Source organism: Nuphar pumila, chromosome 14 (genome assembly GCF_984573655.1).
Source record: "Nuphar pumila chromosome 14, dmNupPumi1.hap1.1, whole genome shotgun sequence".
NCBI classification, from domain to species: domain Eukaryota; kingdom Viridiplantae; phylum Streptophyta; class Magnoliopsida; order Nymphaeales; family Nymphaeaceae; genus Nuphar; species Nuphar pumila.
The window spans coordinates 89,076,739-89,086,863 of NC_143262.1; the positions used below are offsets into that span (position 1 = coordinate 89,076,739).

At 39.8% G+C, this 10,125-nt stretch overlaps 1 protein-coding gene across 1 annotated transcript; it reads right to left on the reverse strand.

Moving 5' to 3' along the window:
- Positions 1 to 3,019: 3,019 nt before the first annotated feature.
- On the reverse strand, positions 3,020 to 8,929 carry LOC149817326 (ran-binding protein 1 homolog b-like). The gene is made up of 4 exons (XM_089987887.1): positions 8,682 to 8,929; positions 8,421 to 8,572; positions 8,180 to 8,305; positions 3,020 to 3,573 (listed from the first exon to the last, which is right to left on the reverse strand). The coding sequence occupies exons 1-4, from the start codon at positions 8,840 to 8,842 to the stop codon at positions 3,344 to 3,346; spliced, it is 669 nt and encodes a 222-aa protein (XP_089844013.1). The 5' UTR covers positions 8,843 to 8,929; the 3' UTR covers positions 3,020 to 3,343.
- Between the last annotated feature and the right edge of the window lie 1,196 nt (positions 8,930 to 10,125).

The following is a 10,125-nucleotide window of genomic DNA, read 5'->3' on the forward strand; positions in this document are numbered from 1 at the left end:
CGGGTTTGGAGTAGATTCCATGTTATTGTGCTCACCTGATGGATTTGAGAACGGACCAGAACATCCAGTTGGTATCTATGGGCTCTACCAGCTCTATTTGAATGGCCTTTGGAGTCGCTTAGGTTCATTCATTCTGGCCGGTGCAATCTGTGTGGAGAATGACCTCCTATTGTCTGAATCTCGCTATTTGGAGGATATTCTCTCCCTACTCTCTTTGAGCGGGCTAGAGATATCTCTGTCAGTGGACGAGTTGTGTTTCAATAGTTATGGAAGAAAGGCGGTAGTTGAGTCGTTGTTTGACCATGTTCAATGCTTGAAGATTCTCTCTTTCCTACCCATTGCAACCCGTGTGAGAATGTCTGCATCTTTCTTCCCTGTGTTGTGAATGTTGGTGATCGGATTGTTTGGCAGGATCAGCCTCATTGTTGGCCATCCAGATTAAGTAGTTGGTTTTTTTTTTTCTTTGTACATTCTCCATGTATATATCCCCATGTAACCTATGTGAATATCACTTATCGATATAAGGTGGTGGCGGTGTGTGTGTGTGTTGGGGGGGGGGGGGGGGCTCTTCTCCGACGTTCTTATCGAAAAAAAAGGCAAATCACAGGTCCACAACTCACCCGAGCCAGGATGAGGTGCCATCACATGCCACATTTCTGCAAATGATGCCCTCCATCTTTGACTGGCAATCTGGCAGTTGTGTGAAAAGATCACGTGTCATCACATGGCACAATTTTTTGTGCCTCATGCATATGATCACACTCATCTTTGGGATAGGGCATGTCAGATGTAGGGCCCATGAACTGGCGAAGGGTGATCAGGTGCCTAAGGCACAAAACATGTTGATGGCACCTGATCGGGACTCGTCAATTGTGGGGCCCAAAAGCAAATGAAGGGCAGCCAGGTGCAGAGTGTGTTCAACTTTATTCATTACCGGTTGAAAGTGGTGCAAGTGTGTGTGTTGCGGTAGAGTCTATTGTGACATGCACGTTGCTAAGTGAAAAGTCTACGTCTTGCATATGGCATGTGATGGCAGCACGAGGCAACACAATATTACTCGTAAGCAGTTCAACAAGCAAGCATTTGTGTTCACATTTCATCTAAAGTGCATCTAGTCAACTCCATACTCCATGTCACATGGAGTCTCTCCGGCCACCCACGTTCATGTGCCATGCTTCGGGGGTGCTATGCCACTTGCGGCTCGTCTCAACTTCATGTTCTCAAACAGAGGACTTTCATGCAGATTTCATGTGCCATGGTCGAGTATTCTCTGACACAATCATATGTGGATAATGCGTCTGTGAAGTCAAAACATAGAAAGAAACTACTTCATCCAGATGTGCTATGTTGTGCCTACGTGAAAAAGCCTAAACTTTAGAGCCGTATATCTCTATGCACGTTTAAAATTACAGAGCCAAGATTGAAATCTCGTCGACACATTCATATGTGGAGAAGACCCTATTGTAGTCATTTCAGTGAAATAATAAATCTCCATTGAAAATAAAAGTGTTGTGTTCTTAAGAGATATTAGGGTTCCTTCTACTAGTGAAGGGTCGGTGCCCATAACACCTATATAGGAGGCTTTCTTTTTTACTTGCATTAGTGCACTACCGTGTTGTCCAAAGTAAGCAACCCTATATCTCGTGAGTAGCACATTGAAGTGCATGGGAGTGCTCATTACTATACAAATTCTTCATAGGCATCTAAGGCATGTACGAGGTTCACTTTTATTGCCCGCCTTGTTGCCCAACCTATCACCCTTGCGAAGGGCATGTTGAGCAACAGTGATTCATCTTAACTAAGGAGTCTCACTACATCATACTAATAACTAACTTAGGTTAGAGGCTGAAAGGTCTTCTCAATACTAGTGGAGGGTTCTCCACATCAAAAAAATCAATATAAGCTTCATTCAATGCTTTTTAAAAACTTGATGTTCACTCCAATGTTTGTGATGCTTGTTCAAACAAGAAGCTAACTCTACAACACTTGACTGCTCGTGCGCTCATCACAAAAATACAATGCACCCGTCCTTCGTTGACTTCAACACTCATACACCAAAGCTTTGGCATTACCCTGCTACTAACTCACTCGACAATGTTGCTTAAGACAATTCCATTGTGCTAAGCAAAATATGCACCATCTCAAATCCGCTTTCGTCAAACTTATGTAGCTCTTCACCTTTTAAGACAAGTTGTGTGCCTCAAGGTCCAAACAGCCCGCCAAACTCCCTCTTTGCATGAGACAAAAAGTACCAAAAAATCATGATAAATGACACTCAAACGGCACCATGCAATGGCACATGATCCTGGCTCCAACTCACCCCAACAAAAATTATTGATAAGTTGTCGCATAACCCGCTCAAGGTCATCGGACGAAGCCAACCAATAAACTTTCAAAACTCAACATAGGCAGCAGGGTTGTTGCACGAAACCGCACTACAATGGAAAACCGCCAGGGATCATCACTCCTTTCGTAGCTACACAACCATATATACTCTTTCGAGGAATATGGACTAAGTTTGCTCATAAAAACAAATCTGTTGGACAGACTTCGGGGAATATGCCTATGATATAGAACTCACAGTCATTCAGAAAATATCCCACAAAAGCTTGATAAACAGAGTCCCTTGTCCAAAGCATTACAAGACAAAGATTAGTCATGACGTTCACCAGTGATGTTCTCCATTGGATATCTTATTCTCGGCATTGGGCGCCCACCAGATGCAAGGGACATATAATCTGCATATTCAGGCATGACTGTTTCAATAGTCGGACAGTTTTCACTGCTTCCACACTCTAGGTAGGATGGTGAGAGGTCATAGATGATGACCCGCAGTGCTGTACTGGGTTCAAGCCTCTCACCCTATTAACCACATCAATAAGAGCCAATCAATCACATAGGGTAGCACCTGAATACAAGATCAGGTTAGAGGATGGCTAACCAGAAAAACAAGCAGCCCCAAGCATAGGAGAGCCGATCCAGATGAATATTGGAGGCAACCAAACCAAACCAAACTGAGTTGGTCTTTCGAACCACTGCCCTTCTAAATAATAAAATATATTAACAAGTATAGCACGACCAGGAAAACAAAACTCTCTGAAGAGGCAATGGTAGAAATCCTAAGAGAACTCTCACAAAGACCAAACCGGAAGCCATGCAAACCCCGATCGACAATGCAAAGAAACACACAAAGACTCCGACCTTGGACTGACCTGACCGACGCACCATGTCTTCCTCTCAAAAGATTCAAGACCGACTCTGTAATGCCAGCATCACAAAGATTTAAAAAAAAATGCAGGCAACTAAACCACAACGACCCACTGATGAGCCAACCACCCTTCCTTTAGTCCTTGGTTGGTCCCTCTGTATCAGTTTTCTTTTCCTCAACCGGAGCAGCTGCCTTGCTCTCACTTTCCTGGGTAGTGCTACTGCTAGACTCCCCATCCTTCTTTTCACCATCAACAGTCAATTTATCAAGAACATCAGCAATACCTGCAGCGTCATTGCTCTCCACCCCCTTTTTACCCAGGGATTCTGCAATATCTTGAATCATTTCCATGAACTTCTTGTTGTCTACACAGCAGGAGGAAAGGGAAACAATCTGTCAGGGATGATTCGATATTTACTAAAGAAAACAAAATCACTAGAAAGAAAAAGTTTAGGTTTTGGTAGTGCTCTTTCATTGAAAACTCAATTAAGACCCCAAGCTTGTTATACTAATCGCATCCTTTACCTAGTTTCGACTTATAATTTGAAATAACTGCATGACATTAAAACACAAAAATATCAATGGTTCTTCAAGAACAGAGAAGAGCATGTATAGAATGCCATCAAACTGACGAGGCCCATTTACCCTTTTTATGAAGGCACAGCATAACTAGAACTAATTATCCCACCAAAGTAAATTTCAAAAAGACTATTTACCATCCAAGAGCACAACCAACAAAACACTATTTAGCATTCTGGCACATTAGCAACTCCCACTATGCGCACACACACACATACACTATATATATATATATATATATATATATAGCGAGAGAGACCTAAACAATTTAGTAAGGGATCATGTTTGCAAAGTAAACATATGCTCATTAACCAGGAAACTCAATGGAATAGGCAGGACTGATGATTTACCACAAGAGGTCCCCGTGAAGTTCCAAGATTGCAGCATAGATGAGTCCAGCAAATTACTGATGTAGTTTTCTCGGCTTATGCTTCAGCACTTTCAACCACAACCAGTGTTGTATGGATCGTACTATATCGTCCGATATGATACTTATTGTTACTTTTGGGTTTTACGATACACTCATATCGTGAGACGTGTGTGTATCGTACCCGTATTTGGTGTATCGTACGATACACCCAGTGTTGTGAAAAGCGTTGAGGCGTAGCAAGGCGCTCCACCAAAATCTGAGGCGAGGTGTAAGCCTCGAGGCGTAAAGCGTAAGCCTCAAAATATTTTTTTTGAAAACTTAAAAAAAACTATAAAAATATCTAAAATTACAAATAAATAAAAAATGCTTTATTGATGAAGCAACAACCAACAAGAAATAAAAAATCTCAAATAAATACTGAAAATATGAGATTAACATGTAAAAGTAACATTAATGCAACAATTCTATTTTCTATGTGACCTGCAATACACAGATTTGAAATTCAATCTAATTATGTTTTCTACTATGTTACGTGCAGTGGTCTTTGAGTAAAGAGGCATCAATACAATGGCTTGAAGATGAGTAACATTAAAGCCACAACTAAAATTATAAGAAAATAAGGTGTCAAGCACACTTAGCAAGATAAGAAAACAACAAAAATAATTTAGAAACAACATATAGTAAAAATCAACCACTAATGTTGTTCTTTACCAGTTTTAAGAATAAACATTATGACCAACAGCAAGGCCAAACTAGCAACTCAGATATTCACAAATAATCATTATGTTATACCGAGCTTTTAACATAATCAGTAGCTGCCAATACAAGCATGCACGCATGCACACACACATAGACACAAATGCACATGCATATAAATGTATATACAATGCATGTTGTACAACATAAATTCTATCTATTTCATGTTGTATACCAGCCCAAAATTTAATGCTAAAAGAGAGTAGAACTCAATTGAACAGCAGACTGTTATTTCACACAGAAAAATAACAGAAAAGAAAAATATATACAAATTTCTTTCATATCTAAATGACAGAAAAATAACAGAAAAGAAATTTTGTAAATGAAGATGGGAAGGAGCATTACCTAAATGAAGAAGCTTGTGTGGCCGAGAGAGAGACTGTGTGTGAGAGACGAGAGAGACGAGAGAGAGACGAGAGAGACTTTGTGAGAAAAATACGAGAGATAGAGAGAGAGACTGCGTGAAAACAGATATAGGGTCGGGGGCCCTTTTTTAAACCCTGATTTTTTGTCAAATGAGGACTTTGGCCCCTCATTTGACCAAAATTTCAAGGCGTGCGCGCCTCATCTTGAGGTGTGCCTCTGGGCTTTTACGCCTTATCCTTGTGCCTCAAGGCATAAAGCCCCTCGCCTTGAGGCAAGGCGCGCTTTTTGTGCCTTGAGGCGAGGCGCGCTTTTTGCGGCTTGAGGCGTGTTTTTAATAACACTGGATACACCCTTGTATTGTGTTGTATCGTACTATAGACCTTCAACGCACTTTAAAAGGCCAAAACAAAAGTTTTTTTTTTCATTTTGGGTTTTAAATACTTTTTGAGGGCTGACTTCTCCATTTGTCTAGAGGACATTAGAGGGCATTTTCATCGTTTTTTTACCCAAAGAAGTGGGTCAAGGTAAAAAAAGTGCATTTCCAACATTTTTTCATTCAAGAAAATGGGTTAAGGTAAAAAAAAAATTAATATGAGTAAAATTACAAAGCTATTTTCCAAAAAAAAAATCGCTTTGAGAATGCTGCCCTTACAACCCCTGCCAACTTACCGCGAAGTTGGATCCGCGAAAATTAAAGATTTATAAAGGTTGAAATCAGGCTCCATACTCCAACAAAGATGGCATAAGAAGACCCGGCATAGAAATGAGACACTCAAGTAATGAGTGAAAACCGATTGAAAATCGAGTGAAACTATTGCCATAATATTTTTGTTTATTTAATATTAAAGTATGAGTCTTGGGGTATCTTCATAATTGCAAGATATTTAATATTTTGCATCGTCCTTATAAGATAGATGATGTTTGATGATGTCTTATGCAGCTCATAGAGACATAAATGCTTCATGTGATTTTATGGTTATATTTTGTGCAATTCATCGTTGTTTCATGTGATATGGCTTTTTTAGAATTTTTGGCTAACTTTTTCTGATTTTCCTTAATTTTTTGGATTTTAAAAAATAATTTATTAAAAAATTACGATATGATACAGTGTTACTTTGGGCTGACCAATACGGGTAATGAAGTGATACTTACAACCATGCTTTCAACTGTATGGTAATAGTTACCTTTCAGCAGAAGGGACCTAACTGCTGGTTTTGGTTGACTATGGTTATATCTGGCAAAGATAAAATATCAGGCATATAATGTTTTGCCTGGAGTGGAGGGTCCATGTTTGGAGAACTAAATTATTATGTATTTAATAGGTGGCTTTTAGTAAAAAAACCAGTAAAGATCTGAGAAAGGGACACACCAGGAAGTCACAAACAGAAAATTCACAAAAGGATTTTACCAACAGCCGATAAATGAAAGACAGGATAATCACTAGTCTTCTTGAGAATGAATCTCATATTGACTCCCTTAAGAAAAGACATAAACACCCAAGGCCATAGAAATGGTCCCAAGAGTAGGAGATGACTTAATCCACCAGAAAAGTTAATGGAATAGCTGAATACAATAGTACCATAGGGAAGCACTGCAAAATGAATGCGGAGGAAAAAGCATCAGAGCCACCAGCAGAAAATTTCAGAGCATACTAAGAAATACAGGTAGAATCCAGAGCACACATAAAATTCAGTGATGAAAAAATAGGACAATATATCCTGAAGCAACATGTGTCAAGGTTGCTAATGGCCATGAGGAATTGAAGGGATATCCAATTTAACGACCATTGGATTCTTCAGCTAGATGTCCAAGATTCTGATGGCATAATTGGCTAATATTCAGACATGTGTGTCACGTCGTTTCTTATTACCCACTTGGACACTGATTCCAGCTTTTAGATTAGTTTGTGAGGCTGTTGACGTCGTCCAGACAACCCAATCCAGTCATTCAGGTTTTTCCTTCAAGGGGATGCCAAGAACCATAAAGAATTTGTGAACAAAACCTAGGAAAGGATTTTGTTACATAGCAATATGATTTTATTTTCCAACATGATTACATTGTTCAAAAGACATTATAGGAAGAATTTTATGCCAAAGCAGATGGTCAAATTGGCCAATTCTGTCTCTTTGGCAGAATTACCCTGTACTCATTGAATTCCAGCCAAAGCAGACTCCCTTTTAAAGCAAATGAAAACTCCCATTGTCATCCAATTCCATATGAATCAACCATTGAACCTAATCCTTACGCCAATGGCCACAATACAAGTAGATGTAAAGCGCGTAACTAAAAAGTTTAAAATTTTAACACAAAATGTCAGGATCCCGATTGATTAAAAGATGCCACGAGAATATTTTCACTATCATCAAGTATAATTTAATCATTTTCCTTTTCTAAAGTTTTGCTTTTTTGGAAAAGGGGTGTTGGTATCACAGGGGACAATGAAAAACCGCTAGCAAGACGAATATTAGACATCTTTTACTGAAGAAAAAACCCAAGTCAGAAGAGAAAGGAATCTTGAGAATTTCAAGCTTTGACCCTAATTAAAACAACACGAAACAAAGATGAGTTTGGCGCATCCTGATGCCAATTAAATCTCCCCCTTACGATTTCCAGATTCGAAAGAACCATCCTGATTCAACAAGACCGACAGAGGCTTCAGAGAAGCTAAACAATACGCATATGAAAAAATGAAAAAAAAAAGGCCAAAGAAGCCTGATAATGAGCTCCGCAAATAGAAGGATTTCAACACGCAACGCAGATAGTTTATCAATGTATCAAAACAAATTTTGCGATATAACACAACAAAAAGTAAAACTACGTCAAGAAAACAAAAGGAGAGATATCACATGAAGAGACGCAAACAAAGGGGGGAAATAAAACTAATCCACAAATGCACTCACTCTCAACGCTTCCAAATCGGATGCAAAAGAGCTCGTCCTTCAACTCGCCATCGGCGAAGTCAGGTGCGTGCCACACGCACGACTTGTCATTACCGGCATGCTCCTGGATAGAGATCGTCGGGAAAACTGCAACATACATCAAAAAATCTCGCCTCATCAAAACCTAACCATCATTTTCACCAGATCTAAGCGGAGAAGAAATCCAGAGCTGAAACAAGAACATGGAAAGGAAGGATCCTACTGAGGTGATTGGCGCAAATCTTTAGGGTCTTCGCCTGCCGCATAACGAGCCGGATCTTCCCGCTCTCCTTGTGCTTCAAGATCTTCACGCTCCCGACGCCCCTCTCCTTCCACTGATTCCCTTCTTTGTCAAACCGGTAAAGCTTCGCCTTCCTAAAAAATCAACCATATCGACAAAAACCCTAAGAAAAAACCTAACCCGAAGACAGAAGAGATAGACGAAAACGAAGAGATCAAGATCGGATGGATCCTCTCTACTTACAGATCGAGGAGGACGTCTTCCTCCTCCTCTCCGGTGGTGACAGAGACCTCTTCTAGCTTGACGATCGGAGCAACGACTGCTCCGGTGTCCTCGTCCTCTCCGGCGGCCTCTGCGGCCTCCTCCTCGGGGTCGTTCCGCTCGGGATCCGTCGGCGCCATCATCAACCGATCGAACGAGAAAGAGAGAGAGAGGAGCGGCGCAGCGGTCTTTTATAGTGTTCCAGGGGGAGTGAATTAGGGATTCCATACAGGGGAGGGAAAAGAAGGACGGAGTGTGTCCTTAATGTCGGTTTAAGGAGAGTGATTATTTTTACTTAATGGATCCAAATTAAATTGGATCGGATCATTTTGAATCGAGTCATTTCAAAGATTATTTTTCTTAATTTTATTTTTAAAAATACATTTTTTCGACCGAAAACTTAATTTTATTTTTTATAAATATATTTTTTAACATGTAAATGAATTGATTCCAGACAGAATCGACCCGATGTAGGCTTGATTCGGCCGAAAATTAGTTGATTTGAATGGCCCATTCCATCGAAATTGGTTTCACTCATCCCTATCTTCATATATCCAAGGATCGATTCCTATCTTCATATATCCAAGTAAACAACTGCACAAAAAAAAATTAAACTAGAAATTCGTTTAAAAATATGGACGGTTGTGATCTTTTACAGCGAACTCAATCTTGAAGACATAAGTCTTCATCTTCCTGCATACAACCAACTTGTGATTAACTCCTTTCAAGATTACCCCCACCTTCTCAGCTGAGCTGGCGAAGCCAGTATGTAAAGCTGAGCTGGATATGTCTCCACCATGTTACTAATTAACAGAATGCCCAGCCCAGCCCAGCTGAGCTGGCGAAGGCAGTATGTAAAGCTGAAGCCCAGCTTAAGGCTAGCCTGGAAATAATAGGCCTGCTTGGCCTATTAGTAAACAGATAAATTTTCATAAAACTTACAATCTGTTAGCATATCTCTAAACTAGCACCTATGCGGATCGATTTATGATCGTCAGGATCCAGATCTACATTGCATTAGGTATCCAATTGGATTCTTGCACAGTTTTAGAATACTTGGATATGAATCTAGAGGCACAGACTCAGTTAGAATCAGATCCAAAGAATTTGGGACAGATCCATATAAATCCTACTTAAGTGAAAACCAAAAAATGTTATGGAGCAAGGTTGGATCACATTGACCGAAGCTCAGATCCGATTGAAATTGTGCCCAACACTACTATAGCCACAATCACAAATTTTTTTTTTTTGAAAAGCAAGCTGGGGTTAGGCAGACCCCTACCAGTCATAGTGACAAAAGTTAAAAACTGCAAAATATCGGCAGTCAAAAACTCAGAAAATTTTGAAAATTTTCATAAATCTCGCATTTTTTGGGCAAAATCTTGGTAATAATAAATAAATAAATAATATAAAATATATAAATAAA